At 32.0% G+C, this 27,467-nt stretch overlaps 8 protein-coding genes and 2 pseudogenes across 9 annotated transcripts; 5 read left to right on the top strand and 5 right to left on the bottom strand.

The window, feature by feature from the left end:
* Positions 1 to 1,803: 1,803 nt before the first annotated feature.
* LOC113554142 (histone H2B) lies at positions 1,804 to 2,337 on the bottom strand. The gene has a single exon (XM_026957858.1). The coding sequence runs from the start codon at positions 2,298 to 2,300 to the stop codon at positions 1,920 to 1,922; it is 381 nt and encodes a 126-aa protein (XP_026813659.1). The 5' UTR covers positions 2,301 to 2,337; the 3' UTR covers positions 1,804 to 1,919.
* Positions 2,338 to 2,696: 359 nt separating this feature from the next.
* LOC113554147 lies at positions 2,697 to 3,145 on the top strand (annotated as a pseudogene).
* Positions 3,146 to 4,377: 1,232 nt separating this feature from the next.
* On the bottom strand, positions 4,378 to 17,492 carry LOC113554148 (annotated as a pseudogene).
* LOC113554150 (histone H3-like) lies at positions 8,205 to 18,152 on the top strand. The gene is made up of 2 exons (XM_026957865.1): positions 8,205 to 8,546; positions 17,711 to 18,152. Exons 1-2 carry the CDS (start codon positions 8,254 to 8,256, stop codon positions 18,150 to 18,152), a joined length of 735 nt encoding a protein of 244 aa, XP_026813666.1. The 5' UTR covers positions 8,205 to 8,253.
* Positions 9,853 to 10,311, bottom strand: LOC113554145 (histone H2A-like). Its single transcript, XM_026957862.1, has one exon. It carries the CDS (start codon positions 10,283 to 10,285, stop codon positions 9,908 to 9,910), a length of 378 nt encoding a protein of 125 aa, XP_026813663.1. The 5' UTR covers positions 10,286 to 10,311; the 3' UTR covers positions 9,853 to 9,907.
* LOC113554141 (histone H2B) lies at positions 10,660 to 11,193 on the top strand. The gene has a single exon (XM_026957857.1). The coding sequence runs from the start codon at positions 10,697 to 10,699 to the stop codon at positions 11,075 to 11,077; it is 381 nt and encodes a 126-aa protein (XP_026813658.1). The 5' UTR covers positions 10,660 to 10,696; the 3' UTR covers positions 11,078 to 11,193.
* Positions 14,259 to 14,773, bottom strand: LOC113554139 (histone H2B). The gene has a single exon (XM_026957855.1). The coding sequence runs from the start codon at positions 14,737 to 14,739 to the stop codon at positions 14,359 to 14,361; it is 381 nt and encodes a 126-aa protein (XP_026813656.1). The 5' UTR covers positions 14,740 to 14,773; the 3' UTR covers positions 14,259 to 14,358.
* LOC114253651 (histone H2A-like) lies at positions 15,123 to 15,628 on the top strand. Its single transcript, XM_028188600.1, has one exon. It carries the CDS (start codon positions 15,151 to 15,153, stop codon positions 15,526 to 15,528), a length of 378 nt encoding a protein of 125 aa, XP_028044401.1. The 5' UTR covers positions 15,123 to 15,150; the 3' UTR covers positions 15,529 to 15,628.
* A 3,529-nt stretch (positions 18,153 to 21,681) lies between the features above and the next one.
* LOC113554744 (cytochrome b-c1 complex subunit 6, mitochondrial-like) lies at positions 21,682 to 22,479 on the bottom strand. Its single transcript, XM_026958711.1, has 3 exons — positions 22,318 to 22,479; positions 22,079 to 22,184; positions 21,682 to 22,010 (listed from the first exon to the last, which is right to left on the bottom strand). The coding sequence occupies exons 2-3, from the start codon at positions 22,181 to 22,183 to the stop codon at positions 21,837 to 21,839; spliced, it is 279 nt and encodes a 92-aa protein (XP_026814512.1). The 5' UTR covers position 22,184; positions 22,318 to 22,479; the 3' UTR covers positions 21,682 to 21,836.
* Positions 22,480 to 22,614: 135 nt separating this feature from the next.
* On the top strand, positions 22,615 to 27,297 carry LOC113554743 (synaptic vesicle 2-related protein). Of its 2 annotated transcripts, none has more exons than XM_026958710.1 (12): positions 22,615 to 23,033; positions 23,192 to 23,376; positions 23,492 to 23,563; positions 23,934 to 24,058; positions 24,154 to 24,217; positions 24,475 to 24,600; positions 25,078 to 25,289; positions 25,356 to 25,555; positions 25,622 to 25,733; positions 25,811 to 25,895; positions 25,979 to 26,068; positions 26,966 to 27,297. In XM_026958710.1, exons 1-12 carry the CDS (start codon positions 22,910 to 22,912, stop codon positions 26,978 to 26,980), a joined length of 1,410 nt encoding a protein of 469 aa, XP_026814511.1. In that variant the 5' UTR covers positions 22,615 to 22,909; the 3' UTR covers positions 26,981 to 27,297. The 2 variants fall into 2 exon arrangements, with proteins under 2 accessions (XP_026814511.1, XP_026814510.1); XM_026958709.1 differs by having other exon boundaries at positions 22,616 to 23,033; positions 26,165 to 27,297.
* The last annotated feature ends 170 nt before the right edge of the window (positions 27,298 to 27,467 follow it).

The raw sequence follows: 27,467 nt of genomic DNA, 5'->3' as shown, positions 1-27,467 counted from the left end.
TTATTTTCTGTTTGTTAATTTTCTAAATAATAATATTAATTATTAAAAAATAAACTCCGCCAAATAGGGCACCAAATTATGGCGTCTGGTTCCCCTGTCTTGTACACTTTTTATTTCTCCATTAAGTGATTGACAGTATTATGCATGTATCCGGCTCTGGGAACCAAATCCTGAAATTATGCGACTAATTCTCGCATACGATAACAATCACAGATTTTATCAAAGGTGACTAATTTTCATCGCATGCGACATAGAATTGGTACCTATTCTTGAACTAAATCGATAAATTATTTTCACGTGTCGATGCGATAAAGTAAATCCAATGAACCATTTTGGTAACAACACAAAATCTATATTTTAACCTCAAACAATGTCGAAAATTATAAAAATAATTATTTTATTTCTTTATCACTGAAAATGTTGTCAACGATAAATTTATTTAATTAAATCAATAGTTTCTACTTCTTATTTGCATATTTTTAGCCATTTAAATTTTTATGTAGTGCATTGTTGTTCGTTATCGTTTTTACTTTAACAAATGGTGATAATAATTCAATTATTAAATACTGATTAAGATCCTTAGTTAATTTAACATTTTTTACGAATAATTGATCGGATAATGTGAAAGGATCCACATGATTTTCTTTTGTTAATAGTCTTCCATATAACCAGTTTTGTAAAACATTTTTTTTAAAAATGTATTAAAATATTAATACTTAGTATTCGCAAGAAAAAGTATTTAAAATACTTATAAAATAATGTATTTTACGAATACTCATAAAGTATTAATGTATACTTGTATACAAATACAAGTATTTTGTTATATTTTTTTCAAATCTACATACCTAAACCGTATCTACCTGATACTGTAAATTTAAAAAAAATTTAAATTAATTTTTATCTCTGAAGATTTTTAGAGATAACAACATGTTGGTCAAAATAATTGAAATATTATGTGTTTTTATAGTCAATTTTTTTTTCGAAATTTTTATCTGATCTTTTTTTAATATTTAAAATGTTACTATTTATGACTCGAAAACGCTAATAATATACATAAATGGATATTGGACGAATTAGCACCGGTGATTATAAGTGCAAATAACGATATTGATGATACAACAATAGTATCATCAATTTCTGATATTAATAATACAAATAATTCAGTTTAGCCCAAATTAATTGGGGTTATTTTGATAATAAAGTTTCACAAGTTCAATCTCGTCAAATCCATCTACAACTGCAATTTTGATAATGCGCCAATATTTAGAAATGACAGTGTTGGATAGCAAAAAAAATTACATTACATTTCTGGAAGCAACATAAAAATACCTTTCCGGAGTTATATAAAATGGAATTAATGTATTTATGCACCTATACCGACTACATCAGTTCCTTTGGAACGAGTATTTTCAAAAACGGGTCAAATAACTAACGACCGCCGAAGCAGATTAACTCCTAAAAATCTAGAAGATAATATAATTTTTTTGATTACCCAGTAATTTTAATTTATTTTAGTAATTGATTTTTTTACGTATTGTACGACCCGCGGGTAGTACGTTGAGTTGTTTTTGAGATACAGCGATAAGTGAGTGAGTGATATAAGATTAATATGTATAGGAGTTAGAAGTATCTTAAAATTCTAAAAAATATCACATTAATACTTAACGATAATAAGATACAAGGAAATTTAATAAAACCTTACTATCGATAGTGAAAAATGTATCGTTTAACTTGTTTCGACAACGAGTTATTAAATGATAGATTTGTCTTTGTCCTTAATAATAAAATATTTCAACGTTGTAATGTTTACCTATAAGATTTGAAACGATCAATTAATGAATGGCGTTGGTCTTCATAAATATTAGATAGTGGCCCTGAAAAGGGCCGTTTTAATTGTCAGATTTACAAGTGACTGAATATTATTTGGAACTGGTGTATTTTGTAACAGCCTTGGTTCCTTCACTGACTGCGTGCTTGGCTAATTCACCGGGCAACAGGAGTCGGACGGCGGTTTGGATTTCCCGACTGGTAATGGTCGAGCGCTTGTTGTAGTGGGCCAGACGACTGGACTCGGCGGCAATGCGTTCGAACAGATCGTTGACGAAGCTGTTCATTATGCTCATGGCCTTAGAGGAAACACCGGTGTCGGGGTGCACTTGCTTCAACACTTTGTAGATGTAGATGGCGTACGATTCTTTCCTCTTTGGCTTGCGTTTCTTGTCGGACTTGGCGATGTTTTTTTGTGCCTTGCCGGACGATTTTTTCATTGCCTTTCCTGCGGATTTACCTCCTGGAGCCATGGCTGATAATTTTCTGTAAACTGTGGTCGCTGTCGGTGAAAGACTTCAAACTCGAATGATGTCGGAATACACTAAGCGACGGTATATATTAATAACCCAAGGAGACACGTCGAACAGCCATTGGCCAAATTCTAATAGATAAAACAGAACAAACAGGATCTACAGCGGTTACGTGTCTAATAAAAATAGTAGCTTTTCCGAGAGAAAACATTATTAGAATGATTATGAAAAACCACATCGTTTGGTAGTATTTGCATATCAAACGGAGTCAAGTAATATCGTCATAACGTTTCAAACTGTCCAATCGCAGCACTGTTTTCTAAATTTTGGCTATATAATGGCCCTACCGATGGGTTTTATCATCATTCAGTGTTCGAATCGTTAACAAAGCAGTCAAACACATACACAATCATGAGCGGAAGAGGCAAAGCAGGCAAATCGAAGGGAGGTAAATCCAAGACCCGGTCGTCCCGTGCCGGACTCCAGTTCCCGGTCGGTCGTATCCATCGTTTGTTGAGGAAAAGGAAATTACGCCGAGCGCGTCGGAGCCGGTGCACCGGTATACCTGGCCGCTGTTATGGAATATTTGGCAGCCGAAGTGTTGGAATTGGCCGGTAACGCTGCCCGTGACAACAAGAAATCTCGTATCATCCCCAGACATTTGCAATTGGCAATCAGGAACGACGAAGAATTGAACAAACTGTTGTCCGGTGTTACAATCGCACAAGGCGGTGTGTTACCTAACATCCAAGCCGTACTTTTGCCCAAAAAGACTGAAAAGAAAGTCTAATTTGCTACAATCAATAAATGATCATTACTAAAAAGGCCCTTTTTAGGGCCACTAATTCACTGTACTAACTACTACTGCACTACAATGGTAGCTAGCCTCATAAAAGGTTTTCATGAATTGTTTATTATAATACATATTAAGAGTACGGTGCATTGTCGATCTACCATATTTCAACCGTCACGGATTGTAAAAATAGTATTCAAAATTTAGTATGGAATATGTTTAATTTTTAATATCGTTCTATCATCACAACATAGTATGTATGAATATTTCACAATAAACAATTGTTCTGTTCGTTTACTGGACAAGTACCTAAATGACTCTTGTAGTTGTGTTCAATTATATTATGTGAATAGATAGTATATATTCTGTTTTATATTAAGGTAAGCTATTAACGAGCAGTACCGAATCGGGCCGGTTTTGAGTGTTTGGTTGTAATTTTTTTCAGCAATAATATAATAAATTAGTACATTCATTAGTAGACAATTACCAGAGATTACAGCTACTGAAACTATACGGTTTTATAATTCGACACAATATTTGTATAAATACTCACATATAATTTATGTCATTATTGAATAAAATTCGATTCTGTACATTATTATTATCGTGTGGTGATAAGGTGTACGTAGACTTAACATGATTGTTATTGTAAATTTTTATTCATTAGACCATCTACTATATTAAGATAATGAACTATATTATAAATATATACATAAAAATATTCAGATATTCCAGTATTAAACTTTTATTTTCGATGACATTCAATAAAATAATAATACATTATAAGAGTATGATTAATTTGCCAGTTAGTCAAACATCATCCGTTCACTATGAAACAAAATGCTTTTGGTAATTGATTGTTACAAATTTTGTTTTAGTGCAATTTGCAGAACTGATATACTATTTGTGTAGTTATTCTTACTTTTTATTTATATTAATTAGAAAAAAAGAAATTGAGGAAAACGATACCTAGGTGTTCATGAAAAACAACTCGTTTGCGGCCTTACAAATTAATCGCGTAACAATTAATCTCACAATCAGAAGTTGTGATTCATAATAATAATCCACAAAAATAAGTAACCGATCGTTATTAAACTAATATCTTTTTGGAAGTAAACAGTTTACCGTAATTAATTTTTTGTTCAAGGAGTTAATAATAGGAAAAAACATCTCCAAAACAAATTTTCTATATTGGCCTTCAATACGTAACAACAATCACCATATTACCACACTACACCATTCTATAAATTAAAAAAGTACCAATTGGCAAATTTTTGGTGGCCCTGAAAAGGGCCTTTTTAATAAATGTTATTACATCGTAGGGTATATAGCGTGCACATTAACCGCCGAAACCGTACAAGGTGCGTCCTTGACGTTTCAGGGCATAGACGACGTCCATAGCTGTAACGGTTTTCCTCTTGGCGTGCTCGGTGTAGGTGACTGCATCACGGATTACGTTTTCCAGGAACACTTTCAACACGCCGCGGGTCTCTTCGTAAATCAAACCGGAGATACGTTTCACTCCACCACGACGAGCCAACCGACGGATGGCGGGCTTGGTGATTCCTGGATGTTATCGCGGAGTACTTTACGATGACGTTTGGCTCCTCCTTTTCCAAGACCTTTACCTCCTTTACCGCGTCCGGTCATGTTGGATTTTATGTAGTTTCTAGCTGATTACTTGAAGAGCTGCTGCTTCGAACGCTGAACGTTTACTGATTAGTCGACAACTATATTCAGTATATTTATCCGTTTCATGGCTGCACACACGGCCAATCGAAATGTTCCATTTGATTTCTCCCACTCCCCGATTATCGACAACGCGTCGACCAATGATAACGGCAGATACGAATCCGTTTTGTGTATAAATACTAGTGTATTTCTCGGAAATAAATAGTCGTACGATTCTGGTTTTAAATTTAACAGAAAGCCAACTAAATTTCAAGCAATCTCATATAGCTATTTTGACGCTATCCGGTATCAAAAATCCACCACGGGTCGTTATTCTCACACTTCCAACCGGGTTTTTGTAGACCACGTTTAATGGTCTACCGTATGACCGAAAACAATTGTTAAGTTACAAAATCCACTTAAACACATTCTATACATGTTTCTAAAGACTTGAGTGTTTTCCGATTGCCAATCGACCGATTTGCCGATTAACTGTGGCTTTTCAAAATTGATGATTTTAGGTTACTGTTAAGCGCGGCGTCATTACCGTATCTACCATTGAAATGTTTACGTGGCAGACTTTACCTATAAATGTAATCTTAATTGTATTTACCTTAAATATTTTGAAATAATAATGATAATAATTCACTGTTGAATGATTTGGGTCGAAATTCCATTTTAAATAAGCAAACTGTAACTTATTTTTACATAATCGATCCTCTCTAAGCTGACACTAATCACAATGGTAGTAAGTATGTGTAGTGAACCAACGCCGCTGCTTAACTACCTATACACTATTATATTTTTCTATTATTTAGCATTTAACGTGTTGTAGCCGAACTATGATGATGCCATACATACTGTTTTTATATAAATACAGTAGTTTATTATCTATTATTATCTAATAAGACATGAAGCGGCCGTAACTACCAAGAATCCTAAGACTCTGTATGTAATAATGTAAGAATTGAAGGATTTCTTACAACGACACATTTTTATCGTCTACTACATAAAATCTCTACCGTGCATCAGTCTAGCCTAGACTCAGTGTATATATATTATACAGGTATCGATAATATGCTGTACAAGCAGAATAATTAGTCTTATCTCCAAAATTACCGGTCTTAGTCGAGTGTCTAGGCAGTTGGGCTGCGCTCTTAGGTCGCCACTTGTTAGTTAAGTCCAGAGCCCAGTCTTTAATCAACTATTTTTCTTTTGTTTTGGTTATTTTACTCTATCCACAAATCGCATTTTACTTAAATATTTTGGAAAAATAATTATAATAATCAATAATACACTATTAAACGATACTGGTCGAAACTAACGAAATATAACTAATTTTTGTGATGGTTGTTTATAATATTTATTTCTGTTGTAGACTAATTAATTATAGTTTGGTGTAATGTAGTTAAGCCCAATCGAGGTAATAATACTGTGACGTAAATAATATGAAAAAAATTGTATATTAATTGTAGAGTTTTTTTAGGTACATATTATTTGTTGGCAATCTAATTCATGACAGGCCTAATTTAATTATTTAAAACACATTTTGTAAATGTTCATATTTCCTTGTTGTGGGATTGGACACGAGTAGGTAATAGGTAATTATTTGGTACCTATAGTATTATTATCTAAGATTAGGGGTTTGGTGCGCCTTGTCTTCTGAACTGTTTTGATGATTTGCTGGTTGAAGCGGAGCCATGTATTATTTTGCAAAATCACCGTTGATAATGTTTAATAACAAACGTAAGTATTATGTGAATTTTAAAGATAATTATTCAAATGTACTCTAATACTTCCGATATCATAATGAAATGGGTAAATATCCAAATATTTTTTTAATACAATGCGATGTTACAGAGCGTCTTTTATTTAAGCGGGACATTTTTGCCGAATATGACTTATATTATACCAAACATTGTAAACGGAATAAAAATCTATTGGAAAAAAAAATGAACGAACTACAATATTACGTGTTCCTAATATTTTGACGATATGAAATGTTATCGACGTGTTTTAAATTTAACAAAATAGGTATCAACCAATCGAAATGTATTTTTATATATTAGCATTTTAATACATTCAAATAATAATAGTGAGAAATTTAATTAAACACAACATATCCAGTGATCTATACTTTGAACTTAAAATAGAAAAATATTGGTGTTAATAAAAACTATGTGTATTAACAATAGCTTAATGTCCATTTCAATTACATGTTTTAGTGTAATGTAAATGTATTATTTTTACATTTATAAGTGTCATTGTATGATATAATTCGATTATAATGTGTTTGAAAGTTTGCGTTTACACAAAAATTATTAAAAAATCCTACACTCATATATTTTGTAATAAAATATCAACGACACTGGAAACATTTAAAACGTTTTTATTCAAATCAGTTTTCATGTGGTTGTATGTAAGTGTAATATTGTATTCCGTAATTTTTTTTTTTTATTATCGCAAAGTTTGATGAAAATGTATAAAAAAAATATGTAAATCTAATAATTATTTTTATCAGGGTTAAACGAAAAAAATATATGCTTCTAAAGCATTAATGTATAGATTACTACATTATTTAACCAATGTATCTAGAAGAAATTGATAATAATATTATTCAAATGACCAAAAGTGAGTTAAAACCAGAAAAATGTATGCAATAATTATTGTATAGCAAGGAAATGTTACATAAACAACGACAAGAGTAAAAAAACACTAGAAATATATATTTGATAAATGTGGTGGCCCTTAAAAGGGCCGTTTTAAAGTGATACACGCAAATCATAATTAAGCACGTTCTCCGCGGATGCGTCGAGCCAATTGAATGTCTTTTGGCATGATCGTCACACGTTTGGCGTGAATTGCGCACAAGTTGGTGTCTTCGAAGAGACCGACCAAATAGGCCTCGCTTGCTTCCTGCAACGCCATGACGGCGGAGCTCTGGAAACGCAAATCGGTCTTGAAGTCCTGGGCGATTTCACGCACCAGACGTTGGAACGGCAATTTGCGGATCAACAGTTCGGTACTCTTTTGGTAACGACGGATTTCACGGAGAGCGACGGTTCCCGGACGGTAACGATGGGGTTTCTTCACTCCTCCGGTGGCGGGTGCGCTCTTACGGGCGGCTTTGGTGGCCAACTGCTTCCTGGGAGCCTTTCCTCCGGTAGATTTACGTGCCGTTTGCTTGGTACGAGCCATGTTGGATTTGGTTATGTACGATTAGACGGACTGAAAAACACTGATGCATCGCCGGTACGAAACACACTAGTATTTATACACAAAACGGATTCGTATCTGCCGTTATCATTGGTCGACGCGTTGTCGATAATCGGGGAGTGGGAGAAATCAAATGGAACATTTCGATTGGCCGTGTGTGCAGCCATGAAACGGATAAATATACTGAATATAGTTGTCGACTAATCAGTAAACGTTCAGCGTTCGAAGCAGCAGCTCTTCAAGTAATCAGCTAGAAACTACATAAAATCCAACATGACCGGACGCGGTAAAGGAGGTAAAGGTCTTGGAAAAGGAGGAGCCAAACGTCATCGTAAAGTACTCCGCGATAACATCCAGGGAATCACCAAGCCCGCCATCCGTCGGTTGGCTCGTCGTGGTGGAGTGAAACGTATCTCCGGTTTGATTTACGAAGAGACCCGCGGCGTGTTGAAAGTGTTCCTGGAAAACGTAATCCGTGATGCAGTCACCTACACCGAGCACGCCAAGAGGAAAACCGTTACAGCTATGGACGTCGTCTATGCCCTGAAACGTCAAGGACGCACCTTGTACGGTTTCGGCGGTTAATGTGCACGCTATATACCCTACGATGTAATAACATTTATTAAAAAGGCCCTTTTCAGGGCCACCAAAAATTTGCCAATTGGTACTTTTTTAATTTATAGAATGGTGTAGTGTGGTAATATGGTGATTGTTGTTACGTATTGAAGGCCAATATAGAAAATTTGTTTTGGAGATGTTTTTTCCTATTATTAACTCCTTGAACAAAAAATTAATTACGGTAAACTGTTTACTTCCAAAAAGATATTAGTTTAATAACGATCGGTTACTTATTTTTGTGGATTATTATTATGAATCACAACTTCTGATTGTGAGATTAATTGTTACGCGATTAATTTGTAAGGCCGCAAACGAGTTGTTTTTCATGAACACCTAGGTATCGTTTTCCTCAATTTCTTTTTTTCTAATTAATATAAATAAAAAGTAAGAATAACTACACAAATAGTATATCAGTTCTGCAAATTGCACTAAAACAAAATTTGTAACAATCAATTACCAAAAGCATTTTGTTTCATAGTGAACGGATGATGTTTGACTAACTGGCAAATTAATCATACTCTTATAATGTATTATTATTTTATTGAATGTCATCGAAAATAAAAGTTTAATACTGGAATATCTGAATATTTTTATGTATATATTTATAATATAGTTCATTATCTTAATATAGTAGATGGTCTAATGAATAAAAATTTACAATAACAATCATGTTAAGTCTACGTACACCTTATCACCACACGATAATAATAATGTACAGAATCGAATTTTATTCAATAATGACATAAATTATATGTGAGTATTTATACAAATATTGTGTCGAATTATAAAACCGTATAGTTTCAGTAGCTGTAATCTCTGGTAATTGTCTACTAATGAATGTACTAATTTATTATATTATTGCTGAAAAAAATTACAACCAAACACTCAAAACCGGCCCGATTCGGTACTGCTCGTTAATAGCTTACCTTAATATAAAACAGAATATATACTATCTATTCACATAATATAATTGAACACAACTACAAGAGTCATTTAGGTACTTGTCCAGTAAACGAACAGAACAATTGTTTATTGTGAAATATTCATACATACTATGTTGTGATGATAGAACGATATTAAAAATTAAACATATTCCATACTAAATTTTGAATACTATTTTTACAATCCGTGACGGTTGAAATATGGTAGATCGACAATGCACCGTACTCTTAATATGTATTATAATAAACAATTCATGAAAACCTTTTATGAGGCTAGCTACCATTGTAGTGCAGTAGTAGTTAGTACAGTGAATTAGTGGCCCTAAAAAGGGCCTTTTTAGTAATGATCATTTATTGATTGTAGCAAATTAGACTTTCTTTTCAGTCTTTTTGGGCAAAAGTACGGCTTGGATGTTAGGTAACACACCGCCTTGTGCGATTGTAACACCGGACAACAGTTTGTTCAATTCTTCGTCGTTCCTGATTGCCAATTGCAAATGTCTGGGGATGATACGAGATTTCTTGTTGTCACGGGCAGCGTTACCGGCCAATTCCAACACTTCGGCTGCCAAATATTCCATAACAGCGGCCAGGTATACCGGTGCACCGGCTCCGACGCGCTCGGCGTAATTTCCTTTCCTCAACAGACGATGGATACGACCGACCGGGAACTGGAGTCCGGCACGGGACGACCTGGTCTTGGATTTACCTCCCTTCGATTTGCCTGCTTTGCCTCTTCCGCTCATGATTGTGTATGTGTTTGACTGCTTTGTTAACGATTCGAACACTGAATGATGATAAAACCCATCGGTAGGGCCATTATATAGCCAAAATTTAGAAAACAGTGCTGCGATTGGACAGTTTGAAACGTTATGACGATATTACTTGACTCCGTTTGATATGCAAATACTACCAAACGATGTGGTTTTTCATAATCATTCTAATAATGTTTTCTCTCGGAAAAGCTACTATTTTTATTAGAGACGTAACCGCTGTAGATCCTGTTTGTTCTGTTTTATCTATTAGAATTTGGCCAATGGCTGTTCGACGTGTCTCCTTGGGTTATTAATATATACCGTCGCTTAGTGTATTCCGACATCATTCGAGTTTGAAGTCTTTCACCGACAGCGACCACAGTTTACAGAAAATTATCAGCCATGGCTCCAGGAGGTAAATCCGCAGGAAAGGCAATGAAAAAATCGTCCGGCAAGGCACAAAAAAACATCGCCAAGTCCGACAAGAAACGCAAGCCAAAGAGGAAAGAATCGTACGCCATCTACATCTACAAAGTGTTGAAGCAAGTGCACCCCGACACCGGTGTTTCCTCTAAGGCCATGAGCATAATGAACAGCTTCGTCAACGATCTGTTCGAACGCATTGCCGCCGAGTCCAGTCGTCTGGCCCACTACAACAAGCGCTCGACCATTACCAGTCGGGAAATCCAAACCGCCGTCCGACTCCTGTTGCCCGGTGAATTAGCCAAGCACGCAGTCAGTGAAGGAACCAAGGCTGTTACAAAATACACCAGTTCCAAATAATATTCAGTCACTTGTAAATCTGACAATTAAAACGGCCCTTTTCAGGGCCACTATCTAATATTTATGAAGACCAACGCCATTCATTAATTGATCGTTTCAAATCTTATAGGTAAACATTACAACGTTGAAATATTTTATTATTAAGGACAAAGACAAATCTATCATTTAATAACTCGTTGTCGAAACAAGTTAAACGATACATTTTTCACTATCGATAGTAAGGTTTTATTAAATTTCCTTGTATCTTATTATCGTTAAGTATTAATGTGATATTTTTTAGAATTTTAAGATACTTCTAACTCCTATACATATTAATCTTATATCACTCACTCACTTATCGCTGTATCTCAAAAACAACTCAACGTACTACCCGCGGGTCGTACAATACGTAAAAAAATCAATTACTAAAATAAATTAAAATTACTGGGTAATCAAAAAAATTATATTATCTTCTAGATTTTTAGGAGTTAATCTGCTTCGGCGGTCGTTAGTTATTTGACCCGTTTTTGAAAATACTCGTTCCAAAGGAACTGATGTAGTCGGTATAGGTGCATAAATACATTAATTCCATTTTATATAACTCCGGAAAGGTATTTTTATGTTGCTTCCAGAAATGTAATGTAATTTTTTTTGCTATCCAACACTGTCATTTCTAAATATTGGCGCATTATCAAAATTGCAGTTGTAGATGGATTTGACGAGATTGAACTTGTGAAACTTTATTATCAAAATAACCCCAATTAATTTGGGCTAAACTGAATTATTTGTATTATTAATATCAGAAATTGATGATACTATTGTTGTATCATCAATATCGTTATTTGCACTTATAATCACCGGTGCTAATTCGTCCAATATCCATTTATGTATATTATTAGCGTTTTCGAGTCATAAATAGTAACATTTTAAATATTAAAAAAAGATCAGATAAAAATTTCGAAAAAAAAATTGACTATAAAAACACATAATATTTCAATTATTTTGACCAACATGTTGTTATCTCTAAAAATCTTCAGAGATAAAAATTAATTTAAATTTTTTTTAAATTTACAGTATCAGGTAGATACGGTTTAGGTATGTAGATTTGAAAAAAATATAACAAAATACTTGTATTTGTATACAAGTATACATTAATACTTTATGAGTATTCGTAAAATACATTATTTTATAAGTATTTTAAATACTTTTTCTTGCGAATACTAAGTATTAATATTTTAATACATTTTTAAAAAAAATGTTTTACAAAACTGGTTATATGGAAGACTATTAACAAAAGAAAATCATGTGGATCCTTTCACATTATCCGATCAATTATTCGTAAAAAATGTTAAATTAACTAAGGATCTTAATCAGTATTTAATAATTGAATTATTATCACCATTTGTTAAAGTAAAAACGATAACGAACAACAATGCACTACATAAAAATTTAAATGGCTAAAAATATGCAAATAAGAAGTAGAAACTATTGATTTAATTAAATAAATTTATCGTTGACAACATTTTCAGTGATAAAGAAATAAAATAATTATTTTTATAATTTTCGACATTGTTTGAGGTTAAAATATAGATTTTGTGTTGTTACCAAAATGGTTCATTGGATTTACTTTATCGCATCGACACGTGAAAATAATTTATCGATTTAGTTCAAGAATAGGTACCAATTCTATGTCGCATGCGATGAAAATTAGTCACCTTTGATAAAATCTGTGATTGTTATCGTATGCGAGAATTAGTCGCATAATTTCAGGATTTGGTTCCCAGAGCCGGATACATGCATAATACTGTCAATCACTTAATGGAGAAATAAAAAGTGTACAAGACAGGGGAACCAGACGCCATAATTTGGTGCCCTATTTGGCGGAGTTTATTTTTTAATAATTAATATTATTATTTAGAAAATTAACAAACAGAAAATAAATAAAAGATTTTCAACTTCCCTATAAGCATTAGGGAGTTAAAATTGAGTTGTGATAGATTTGAATAGATTTAATGAATTGTCGAAACAAGTAAGAAATTAATTTTATTCGTAATACTTTTTGATTTTTAAAAATATGTAGAAATAATTAACAAATTTTTTAATTAATATTAATTTTTCGATTCATTTTGTTGTAAATAAGGTGACAACAATAATGTATGCTTTTTTACGTTTTTCAGTAATGGCCTGACAATAATTAAATCGATATCAAAAGTACATAACTATATTATTGGCATAAAGAATTATTAGAATTTTCGATAAGACCAAATTATTATAATAAAATTAATAATATTCGACAGCAATTTAAAATGGAATTCCATATTTATAATTAACAAATATTGTACGTAAATGTAATTAATATTTTTCGTGATATGCGCAATATATTTAATGTTAATATGAAAAGAATGTTATATTTATCTTTAGTTTAATTAGTTATTAATTATTATGGTATTGTTTTTAGGAGACAAGCATAATATAATTCTCATATGTTATCTCTTTAAAAAGTACTTTAACATATGTAATTAAATTTATCTTTAATATACCTAAGATTAAAAGTAATAATTTTGTTTACGAAACATTGAATTTATTTAGTATTACAAATGTATATTATAATAATGTCTGAAATTATCTTTTAAAAATATAATATTATAATATTAATTAAGTCGTTCATAACTATAGTATTCATATTATGTTCCTATCTTCTTTAACCAATTTGGTGTAAAAAGCAATTTATCTGTTGCAGTTAAATTGTAAATCTATCTAAATTTATCAAAACTCAAATTTTAACTCCCTAACACAAACTATGCTTTTAAAGTTGTTAAAAATCTTTTATTTATTTGTTTATTATACTTATTATATTTATTTTTTGTAAACAAAAATTAATAATAATAAAAGATTGGTTTTATAATAATTTTTTTGAAATTAAATCCATATATATTCACATTAATATAACTGTAATCGAAAATACGAGTGTATCCACTTAATTATTGTCATTTAAGAAATTTAACAAATATTGTACAAGAAAAAAATCTATACGTTTTTTCTGAATTTTTCAACATATCAAGTTGACTTTGATTTTTGAAAACGACCATTTTGACTGGTTGTTTGTATCAGGTATAAAATAATATTCCATAAACGGGATAGGGTAATATAAGAATATATACATTGAAAAATCCTTGAGATATCAACCAACCGTATATGAAGAACGTCGAATGGGGAAGGTGTTGTTGGTAAAATCATATTTGAACAAGTGGTGGCCCTGAAAAGGGCCGTTTTAATTGTCAGATTTACAAGTGATTAAAATATTATTTGGAACTGGTGTATTTTGTAACAGCCTTGGTTCCTTCACTGACTGCGTGCTTGGCTAATTCACCGGGCAACAGGAGTCGGACGGCGGTTTGAATCTCCCGACTGGTGATGGTCGATCGCTTGTTGTAGTGGGCCAGACGACTGGACTCGGCGGCAATGCGTTCGAACAGATCGTTGACGAAGCTGTTCATTATGCTCATGGCCTTAGAGGAAACACCGGTGTCGGGGTGCACTTGCTTCAACACTTTGTAGATGTAGATGGCGTACGATTCTTTCCTCTTTGGCTTGCGTTTCTTGTCGGATTTGGCGATGTTCTTTTGTGCCTTGCCGGACGATTTTTTCATTGCCTTTCCTGCGGATTTACCTCCTGGAGCCATTGCTAGTAATTTCTGTGTACTGTGGTCGTTGACGGTGAATACTTCGAACTCGAATGATGTCGGAATACAAGAAGCGACGGTATATATTACTAACACAAGGGGACAAATCGTACGGCCATTGGTCCAATGGTATTAAGTACAACGGAACAAAAAGAAATTAACAGCGGTTATCTGCTTAGTGAAAATAATAGCTTCTCCATGAATAAATATCACTATAATGACGATTAAAAACGACATATTTCAGTAGTGATTTCAACTTTAACGATGTCATGTAACGTCATCATAAGGCTTCAACTTGTCCAATAGAAAAATTGTTTTCCAGTTATCGACTATATAAGGTCCCTACTAACATTATTTTGATCATTCAGTGTTTGAATATACTTTAAAGCAGTCGTCAACTAAATCAGAATCATGAGCGGAAGAGGCAAAGCAGGAAAATCGAAGGGAGGCAAATCCAAGACCAGGTCGTCCCGTGCCGGACTCCAGTTCCCGGTCGGTCGTATCCACCGTCTGTTGAGAAAAGGTAACTACGCCGAACGTGTCGGAGCCGGTGCACCCGTATACCTGGCCGCCGTCATGGAATACTTGGCAGCCGAAGTTTTGGAATTGGCCGGTAACGCTGCCCGTGACAACAAGAAGTCCCGTATCATTCCCAGACATTTACAATTGGCCATCAGAAATGACGAAGAATTGAACAAACTGTTGTCCGGTGTTACAATCGCACAAGGCGGTGTGTTGCCCAACATCCAAGCCGTACTTTTGCCCAAAAAGACTGAAAAGAAAGTCTAAAACTTCTACCCAAATCTTTCTCCACTAAAAAAGGCCCTTATCAGGGCCACCAATTAAAAACGTATTGAACTGTCTCAATATAATAACACACCTACTACAATTGTTATGGTGGCGCTACACACACGATAAGTTTTAACTGACAATTGTAACTGAGCGTATGTAGATTGAAAACTGATTGAATATGTGGTCACATATTTTTCAATCTGAACGACCGTACTGTTCAGTTTAAAAATGTGCGTTTGTAGGTCAATCGCATCAGTTACCTATCAGTTATTACTATCAGATTATTTAAATAGTGATTAGTTATTTGTGATACATCCGTGAAAAATGTCGCAAACATAGTGGTTAACTGAATTTATAGAAATATATAAAAATGAGCCTTGTTTATGGCGGAATAAAAGTAAAGAGTACCATGATCGGGATTTAAAATTAGCAGCTTATAAGATTCTTCTAGAAAAATTTAAAGAAGTGGACCCCTTTGCAACTATAGATACGGTTAAAAATAAAATTAATACTATTCGTTGCACATTCAAAAAAGAACTTGGCAAAGTAAAAGCTTCACAAAAATCTGGATCTGGTACTGATAATAGTGAAAACACGGCTAAAACATCATCATCAGATGACATCTTGTAATCACAACTACACAACACAAGCAAATGAAAAAATTATGTTTATTTTCAGTTAAAAATGAACGTGTGTGTACACAAAGGACGTCAGTTTTAACTGACAGTTTTTACTGAACAGTTTCAACTGTCAGTAAAAACTGATCGTGTGTAGCCACCATAGTTATAAGCATATCGCATTATAAAATAAAACAATCCTAAGTATACTTATTAGTTTAAATTTCTTTATTTGACCATGTAATTTTCAACATTTGGCACATTTAATTTATTGTACGATTTATTTAGTATTTTACAGTAGGCGTTCACTGCCCGTTTACAATGTATGACTATTGTGATTGTATATGTGATGAATATTTTTATATATTCTGTTTTGTCATGATAATTGAATTGAATTATTATACGGTACAAATTGCTGTAGCCGTTATTAAACGTAAGAAATCCTAAAATTCGATAGATCAATATCTTCACCGTCCGGCGCTGTTAGAGGTAACCAACCAAACCTACTCATTAATTTTTTGCGTACCAATTAATCAATCTACAGAAATAAGTAACCGATCGTGCAATTATAAATATTGAAAAACTAGGTACTTTACATTAATGTTTCATTAAATGTCATTACTACTGTACATACACTGACTAACAGTGTTTGAGAACAAAATATAATTCAGTAAAACCTAACGTAAAAAAAAATAATAAATATGGTTTTCAGTACTTTGAAGATGCAAAATGTTATATTTGTTGTTATTGAGACTTCAAAATATATTTAACCATATATACTACTTTTTCTACAATCTTCTCTAATCATTGACAGAACATAAATATGATTTTTATGGTGGTTACGAATAAGATAGCAAATAGCAAATCGGACTGATTTATCCTTGTTAAACTATATTAGTTGTATCATATAATTTATAACAAATTGGTGGCCCTGAAAAGGGCCTTTTTAATAAATGTTATTACATCGTAGGGTATATACAGCGTGCACATTAACCGCCGAAACCGTACAAGGTGCGTCCTTGACGTTTCAGGGCATAGACGACGTCCATGGCTGTAACGGTCTTCCTCTTGGCGTGCTCGGTGTAGGTGACTGCATCACGGATTACGTTTTCCAGGAACACTTTCAACACGCCGCGGGTCTCTTCGTAAATCAAACCGGAGATACGTTTCACTCCACCACGACGAGCCAACCGACGGATGGCGGGCTTGGTGATTCCCTGGATGTTATCGCGGAGTACTTTACGATGACGTTTGGCTCCTCCTTTTCCAAGACCTTTACCTCCTTTACCGCGTCCGGTCATGATGGATTTTATGTAGTTCCTAGCTGGTTACTTGAAGAGCTGCTGCTTCGAACGCTGAACGTTTACTGATTAGTCGTCAACTATATTCAGTATATTTATCCGTTTCATGGCTGCACACACGGCCAATCGAAATGTTCCATTTGATTTCTCCCACTCACCGATTATCGACTATGCGTCGACCAATGAGAGCGGCAGAAACAAATCCGTTTTCTATATAAATACTAGTGTGTTTCGTTTCGGATAACCATCAGTATTTTTCAGTCCGTCTAATCGTACACATCCAAATTCAACAATGGCTCGTACCAAGCAAACGGCACGTAAATCTACCGGAGGAAAGGCGCCCAGGAAGCAGTTGGCCACCAAAGCCGCCCGTAAGAGCGCACCCGCCACCGGAGGAGTGAAGAAACCCCATCGTTACCGTCCGGGAACCGTCGCTCTCCGTGAAATCCGTCGTTACCAAAAGAGTACCGAACTGTTGATCCGCAAATTGCCGTTCCAACGTCTGGTGCGTGAAATCGCCCAGGACTTCAAGACCGATTTGCGTTTCCAGAGCTCCGCCGTCATGGCGTTGCAGGAAGCAAGCGAGGCCTATTTGGTCGGTCTCTTCGAAGACACCAACTTGTGCGCAATTCACGCCAAACGCGTCACAATCATGCCAAAGGATATCCAATTGGCTCGACGCATCCGCGGAGAACGTGCATAATTCTTTCTTTTCTTCGTTTATTATTCATCTCTAAAACGGCCCTTTTCAGGGCCACTACTTATCACACCCAAAATCCGATAATAAATAATTTTCTTATTAATATACTACAATATTAATTATAAGTATATCCACTTGATAACCACTCTGATATTACATTTAGTTGACGTTATAACGCTAAAACTGCGAATTTGTAATTTCAGTTGGCATGTGCAACGACACACACTATTATTTATACATTTGAAATAACTTCTTAACTATATAATGCCAAATCTACTTAAAATAGATTTTAATCTAAAAATAAGAACTTAGAAATACAAATATAATTATCAGTTTTATTAAGTTTTAGTTCATTAAATAAAAGCATGCAAATGCATATGAACTCCCGGGCCCTAATTTTAATTAATTAATTTATGGATTGATAAAATTATTTGAAGTATTAGTTAATTATTATAGTATTATTCTATGTCCTATACGCAAGTATCTGGTATAGGTACTAAGATACTAGTTAAACGCTGTGGCGTGGAGTAGAGTCATCAGTGGTGTAAGCAAAGCCCCTTATATGCATGGCACCCTACTGAGTCTTATACTACTTTAAAAACTAATATATTATTATAAAATTATTTTCAATGCTTGGAATCCGTTCCTTTGATTTCGTTCCATTTTTAGGAACTTATCGGCAACGAAGTTCCTTTTTCGTGTTAAGGAACTTATTGGAATTTCGTTTTCTTTTTAGAGGAACATGAACGATTTTTTTTGTTCCTTTCTTCGTTCATTTATTTTTAAATAAAAGTTCATAATATTTTATTTTATTTTACATCACATTAAAAAGGAACGAGAAAAGGAACTAGTTTCTTTCTTCAAGGCAGACACGGTAAAGGATTTAGTTCCTTTTTAACAAGAGAAACGTGAACGTGAACTAGTTCCTTTTTTAAAGGAATTTTCCAAGCACTGATTATTTTATATAAATAACCCGTCAGGTGTGCCGCGCTGTAATGAATTCATACGAAAATATAATTCATGATTTGATTTATAATTATTATATTACCTATTCTTATTTCTTTGCATTTACAACTCAGATACTACGACAATAATAGTCAATAATATTTCATTATAATTATTAGGCACCTACCATTTAGAATAACTGAAAATTTCATGTTTTTATCTATGTACTTGCATATAATTACAACAGACTGTCTACCGAGACGTAATAAAACTGTAATATTATATATTGCTATTTCATAAAAAATAAGGTTTTGGAAACAATATAGGTTCGAATGAATTGTATGGGTAGCGCCGATTAATCTTAAATCCTGACATGGTTTTTTTATAATTATGACTGTGATGGGGCCACCTAAAAATATTCCAAACTCGGGACCTGGGGCAAAATGGTCCAGTTGCCCCCACCCTCTGAACGGCCCTGGACATAATTAAACCAAGTAATAGGTATTGTTGTCTGTTAAATATAATCATCCGTCGATCTTTAGGCTCACGCTTTTGAAAAGAATAAAAAGTTTTACGACGTAGTTTTTTTATTATTGTTTTCAATCAACAAATTTAACACTGAGTTTATTTATTCATAATAAATACCTGGTATTTATTTTAAGCGTATATTATTTTAAAATATTTTAATTCTGCTTGAGATTCACATATTAATAGAAACTACAAAATTTAGATAGGAAAACAATATGTAGGTCATACATTGTATTTAACTTTAAAGAAGAAAAAAATTGAATAGATCGGATATTCGAGTGCTGTAGAAAACGATTCCCTCGACGCATGAAAGTCTTACAGCTTAGGTTTAAACCAATTTCAGACCTTTATAACAGACCTAATATTGAAAAAAATAATTCACCATAAATTATTTCATTAAAATAATAATAATATTTATGTTAACTTATTTTCTATTGTATACTTACCTAATATGTTAACTTAATTATAGGTTCAAGGTTGATTTAAACAATATACGTCAATATTTACCTTTTAATGTAAGAACATAAGTATTTGATCAATTTGATAAAACAACATTAATGGAAAATATAAAGGACAATATCAATTTAAGTGACATATTAAGTTATTAAACTATCCAACATGAGTGTTCAAAAACAATAGAACGAGTATTTTTTTTCTCTTTGCCATAAAACTAAAAATTTAATAGGTACCTCAAAAAGAATATTATAAAGATGATGAAAAAGTATTGACTATAGAAAGTAACAAGATTTTGAAATAAGTATAATCTGGTTTGAATAATAATTTTTTTTTTAATTTAACCAATTTTTTTAAATCTATTAATGATTTTGGTTTAGATTTTTTTAAATCATTTTCATCATGAATATTTTGTTCTTTATTTAAACAATTTTTTCTCCATTCATTTGATAAAATTATTTATAAAAAAACTAAAAAATTAATGATAATAATAGATAGTAAGAATAATTAATAGTATTTTTAAAACAAAACTTTCCATTTAAATAAGTAAATATAAAAAAAAATTTCATTATTTCCATAAATTAAGAACTATGCAGCAATAATATAAAATCTAAAAACACAATAAATAATATTATGTATTAAAAATTCAGATAAAATTATCCAATATTATTTTTTATTATTTAATTTTAAGAATTTAAATTTTGAAAATAAAAAGGTGGTCTAAAAATATTTATTATAAATCATACATACTTGCTTAAAAAGTAATACCCATAGGTTAACATAAACTATTTGTATACATCGCTTTCCAAGTGGATTAGACCTACTTTTCAACTGCAATTAAATTAATTTAATTCATCCATAAATCACAATAAATATTAAATACAAATACACGACACTCATAATAATAATAATAATAATATAGACTAGTATCTCCCATCCGGTGATTTGTAAACTGTCATAGGTGGTCCCATACCAAAAATAAAAAAGTGTCAATACAGCAATAACATTTTATACTTATATTCAAGTGACAACATGCATTTGTAGCTTTGAAAAACAATATTTGGATATCATCAATTTAATAAATTTTAAGTAAAAAAAAAATTAAAATAAGTTAAATAAAATGTTGATTATTAATGTCATTATTATTATTTATTCAAAAATCTGTAAAAAATGATCCAAGTTTGCGAGATAAAAAAACAAAAAATGTGTAATTTTTAAACTACACTTATAATCTAAAAACTATTTTTAACTACTGAATTAATTGTTATAACTTTAATATGGTTATTTTATTTTTATTTAATTAATATAAATAACAGAACATATAAATGGAAAACAAAATAATAGTTAAATAATATGTTTTTATAACTTTCTAAAAATCAATTTAAATTTTTTATTTTATTGAATCAATTACTAATAATACCAATAACAGCATAACACATGTTTGATAATAATATTAGTATCACGTCGTGTATACTATAAATATATAATTATATATATTATTATGATATTATAATATATCATAAATTCCTAACACAAGTGACTAATGAACATGTTTAAATAGTTCAACCAATGTATACATCTTCAATGCATATCAGTAAAGCAAAACTAATTTTAAATCAACTCAAATTTTATTGGAAAATCGAAAAAAAAACAAGAAATAATAGCAATATCATATCTTTGTTTACAGAATGGATTATACCACACATAAAATACCTAAGGCTAAATGGCTGTCAAACTGCAACACCATATTTTACACTTTATTCACTTGAGATGATCGAACAGGTCTTTTGCGATGCATTTATCGACGACTTCCAGAAAATCCCAAAACTCTTCAACGCAGGTTTCAGCTGTTGCTTTCCTAGAGTTTACTCGAGTATTACATTCTTGCAATTTGGCAAATCTTTCTTGGGCTTCTTTTTCTTGTTCACATTTTTCCTAAAAATGCATAGTACATTAATATTTTCAATGTCATCGTAGCATAGTAATAGTATCATTGAACTTACCCTCAAAACCTTTGCTGGATCAACTAGTTCTTCTTCGGCTCTAACCACACCGAAAGGAGACTGCACAAACTTGGACAGGGTTTCTCTTATACCAGCAAACAACATCCTGAAACAAAGTAAGAATCTGTCGTCAATGATAGTGGTTACTTGTGTTGACCTTTGGCTGCGATGTCCCCGTCGAACAAAGAGGCGTCACGTGTGGTACAAAACTGAAAATCGGTTTCAAAAATGATACTCACTTTTGATGTGTGATTTCTGAGAGGGCGAAAAGACAGATATAAGAAGTAAATTATTCGTTGGGAAACGAGGTCGGTAAGGGTCTGCGGAGTCAATCTTTCGGCTTTGAAAAGAAATCTCTGCAATCAGTTTCCCAAACAGCTGCGGTCGCCCTGCTTATCGGGCTCACCGGACTCTTGGAGGAATTAACGTCGATATCGTTAACTCTCGGATAAGAAAGCCGTGGAAGAAACGTAGAATAAACGCATGATAAATACGATAAACACGCCGCGTCGATAACAAATAAATGATAGCAATATGGACACGGTAATAAATAATAATAAATATTAAAATTAACATGAAAATTAAATAATAACTAATATTTTAGACCGACGCTGATTGGCGACTGCTTACATGGCACAAGCCTAGTATTCCTTATCCTAACGATTAATTTTGAATTCAAACATTTCAAACCATTTAAATAATATATTAATATCTATCATTGAATCTTTGTGCTGGTTTTTAATTTTTATTTCCCATTAATCATCAACTTTCATTAGCGGCGTGATGTGACACTTCGTTTTCGGTTTAAATTTTCGACTCGCCAACGAAACAATGGAATCCTCCTCGTCGGGTTACCAAAATCTGAACGAATCTGACCGTAGGGTCAGCAATGTCTTCACTGCCAAGAAACAGGCGCAAGACTTTGAAATGAGCAACGTGACTGTTGTGCCCGATGGTAAGTACTGTGTTGCGGTGTTCTCATAAGTGATGAGCCTAAGAGTTCATCCGCCGACAAAAATTGAAAAATGTCATCTAGTTATATTCAAAGTTGATTTACTGAAATATATGGGTCATAAACAGTTTTTAAATTTTTTTATGTCTACCCTTGGCTAGAAACGTACACTGTTGCTCAAGCCGTAGATGCTTTTGGATTTGGCAGATTCCAAGTAAAACTATCGCTGTTCACTGGACTTTGTTGGATGGCTGATAGTATGGAAACAACCATATTGAGCATTTTATCACCGACTTTACAATACGAATGGCAAATAACACTTTTTCAACAAGCACTAGCAACAACTGTGAGTTCATCCTAGTGTTCAATTTTTGCATTATTAATCTTGTAGTTATATTATGTTCCTACATTCTTTCATTTTCTGTTTTTATACTTAATTATTAATTTTTAATTATTTTTAGGTTGTTTTTATGGGCATGATGTTAAGTTTACCATTTTGGGGATCTTTCAGTGATAAGTTTGGCCGAAAAACAGTATGCTTGTTGATTACTTACTAGTTACAGTTTTTAGTCAGAGAGATTAAATGACAATATAGACCTTAATAAACTGTGATTCTTGGATCAGTTGACTTTTAATTATTTTTTTTCCAAACCCAAAACCCTGAGATCAACCCTTGGATCTACTCAATAATGGCTAATATTTTTTAAATATTTAATGTTCATAATGAGTTTAACATTTTTACAATTGGAAGGTTAAAATTGTATGTAAATTAAATTTAACTAAATTAGAAATACTATGAATGTCACTTAGTCTCTTTTGATTTATAATCAACAATCAATGAACAACGTTTATTGTTTGTTCCATATTTTAATGAAACTTATAATACATTTTTATATTTTACAGGCTTTGACTCTCTGTTCAGTGTTATTATTTTACTTTGGCATTCTTAGTTCAATGTCACCTAACTATATATGGTTATTGATCTTGCGAGGATTAGTTGGATTTGCCATTGGTTGTTCTCCACAGTCGTATGTTAAAATAATAATATTTTATAACATTTACTGTTTCATTTAGTAATATTATTTTGACATATTTTGTTTGTGATGTATTGTGTATTTGCTAGTGTTACGTTATATGCAGAATTTTTACCTTGTAAACAGCGAGCCAAATGTGTAGTATTACTTGATGTAAGTTTAAGCATTAGTAATATTGAAATAGATGTGTTTGTAGTCAATACAATATATTATTACACATATACATTATAAATTGAGGCGATACGAGGCCACCAAATTTTTCACGGTTGTTACACATTATTTATGCTTTTATTATATATTATAAATTATGTATTCTCAACACACCATAATAAAAACTTAACTCAGATCGCCTCATGATTATTATAAATACCTTATTAATAATGAATATTTTTGTTTCAATTTTTATTTAGTGTTTTTGGGCGCTCGGAGCATGCTTCGAAGTTCTTTTAGCCCTAATAGTGATGCCCACATTAGGCTGGAAATGGCTTTTAGTATTGTCCACAGCACCATTGCTTGGTTTCGCATGTGTGTGTCCGGTAATAAAACACCCAATAAACGCTTGTTGCATGTTTTATACTACAAATTATATTATTCATATCACAAAAATCTAATATACTTATTCAATTTAAAATAGTTAGATCTTTGTGTATAAATCATTAATTCAAATTAAAGTTTAACAAATATGAATATTTAATACAATAATCAGTAATAAGCTGTTTAATTATTTTTAAATAGCTGCAATTTAATTTTTATATTTTTAATATTATTTCACATGTACCAAACATTTCAAAACATAACTAAAAAACACCATTCAAATAATCTGTCTTAACTACAAGGAAAATCCCATATTTCATTGATGGTAATTTTTATTATTCATATTTGCAAAGTTGAAATAATTGACGAATATTGCTTATTGATTAAAATGTATAACATATTATATTTTATGTATAAAACTAATTGTAATAGTCAATACTTTCAAACACATATTTGTACTTACAATTTATAATTTATAGTGGTTACCAGAATCAGCCAAGTATCTAGTGACTAATGGTCAAACAGATAAGGCGATTGACACATTAAAAAAAGTTGCACATGATAATGGAAAACCAATGCTCTTGGGTAGATTGGTCGTTGATGATGTGGTTCTAGAAGAAAAACGTGGTCGTTTCACTGATCTTCTATTGCCGCAACTCAGAGTCTCATCTGTTTTACTCTGGTTTATTTGGTGATTCATTCAAACCACATACAAATTTATACATATTATCTTAATACTCAAATAAATTAATTTTAGGTTGGTGTGTGCATTTTGTTACTATGGCATTGTGTTGATGTCTACAGGACTGTTTGAGAGCAGTAACAATAATAGGACATGTTCATCAAATGTAAATAGTGGAATTTTTAAGACTGTGCAATCTTGTACTGCTGAATCTCATTATTTGACAACTCGAGACTACATAGATCTCCTGTGGACAACACTTGCAGAATTTCCTGGTAATACCAGTATTCTAGTTCACATATTAACTTTCATTTAACATAAAAAAATACACATTGTTACAGGGATATTCGCCACCATTTTTGTGATTGATAGGTTTGGTCGAAAGATTACATTGGTTTTTCAATTTACATTATTTGCTATTACTTTATTTTTACTATTTCAATATGCAAAAAAGTAATAATAATGACTTAATTAAAAATTTTAATCATAAAACAATTATTTTTTTTACTTCAATTCACTTTTTTTCTTAGTCGTGTATTGTTGACGTTCACATTGTTTTTGGCAAGAGGTATAATTGCAGGAGTGTTCCAGGCCATTTATGTATATACTCCAGAGGTGATTTTCAGAAATTATTATATGATAATATTGTTAAGTTATTTAGTTTTTAATTATTTATTTTTACATAATTTTTGTTATAGGTTTATCCAACGCCATTAAGATCCATAGGGGTCGGAACTTGTAGTGCTATGGCCCGTCTAGGTGCTATGGTTACACCATACGTTGCTCAGGTATGTCTGACAACCAGAATATAATATATTTACCTAGATGTTCAAGTATGTCATTGAATATAATATAATGATTACATTTTTTTTTAAATATTTTAGGTATTGCTCAAATCATCATTTAATATTTCCATAATCATTTACATTACAGCAGCTTTACTGGCCGCTTTAGCGAGTTTATTATTACCAATAGAAACTAAAGGAAGGGACATGAAAGAAGAATATGTGGAAAAAGATTAGTTTTAATTTTAAAACAGTATTTATATAAATTGTACTAATTATTTTATCAGAAGTGTAGTTTACCATTCATCAAGGGGTTTCAATTATTATTATTACCTAAGTTTTATTTATTTTTTATTATGAAAAAGTATGGGCCCAATACAAATTTAGATACTAATCATAAGTTAAAGAACAATGAACGTAGCAATATAAATTATTAAAAACATTAATATATTGATTATCTCAAAAATGGACTAGCTTAGTCCCTCAATAGAAATGATGGGTCCTCTTTTGTTATTCTCATTATTCGTAAAATATGATTGTTCAACAAATAATTTATGGGCCAAAAAAGGATATGAAAAAGAAAGACACTAGAATTAAAAACGGATTTAAAAAAAAGTTTGTTTAATCCCGTAACAATTAGAATTAATTATCAAAAAAAAACTTAAATATAATTTATTAACTATAAATATTTAAAATTTTTGATTTATTTACTCTATTCATGTTTGGAAGGTTACAATAGTTGTATAGATGATTGATTTGGTGAGGGACAGATGAGTATTGTCTAACTGCTGCTTAACTAAAACAAGTTGGCACCTAGGTTCTTTAGCGAATAGAATATAATTTAACCAAATACTACTCATGTTTATGATGTACCACAATATTGCTCAATTATATTTACAGTTACTCTTTGATTAAGTTATGTGGATTATCTAACGAACTTCAAGCTTGTACCAACAGTGTTAAGAAGTCACTAAATAACATAACTTATATTATCAGTCTGTTTACAGACAAGATCACTATGATTAAATTTGGCAACTATGAATTCTCAGTCCTTATAAGAAATTCTAATTGAGCCATAATTTTTAATTTGAATTTCATAAATTCAAACCAAAAGGAATTGTATGGTAACTACACTTGATCCATATTTTATTTTATTACATTTTAAAGACTGTTTTAATTTTTTTAGTTTGTCAGAAAATAATGTGTTAAATTAATATTGACTTAATAAAAAGTTAAACTTATTTTATTTTCATTTACTTTTATATTAATAAGAGTGAGAATTATATTGACTCATCTATATTTAATATTTATTGTTGATTATAATTTTATTTTTTTTACTGCATAAAAATTTATACGGATTTCTGTACATTAAATAATGGATAAAAAAGAATAAACTATTATT

The sequence above is a fragment of the Rhopalosiphum maidis genome, chromosome 2 (genome assembly GCF_003676215.2).
Source record: "Rhopalosiphum maidis isolate BTI-1 chromosome 2, ASM367621v3, whole genome shotgun sequence".
Classification (NCBI taxonomy): Eukaryota; Metazoa; Arthropoda; class Insecta; order Hemiptera; family Aphididae; genus Rhopalosiphum; species Rhopalosiphum maidis.
The sequence above is the reverse complement of the archived record's forward strand: the minus strand, read 5'-3'. Positions and strand labels throughout refer to the sequence as shown.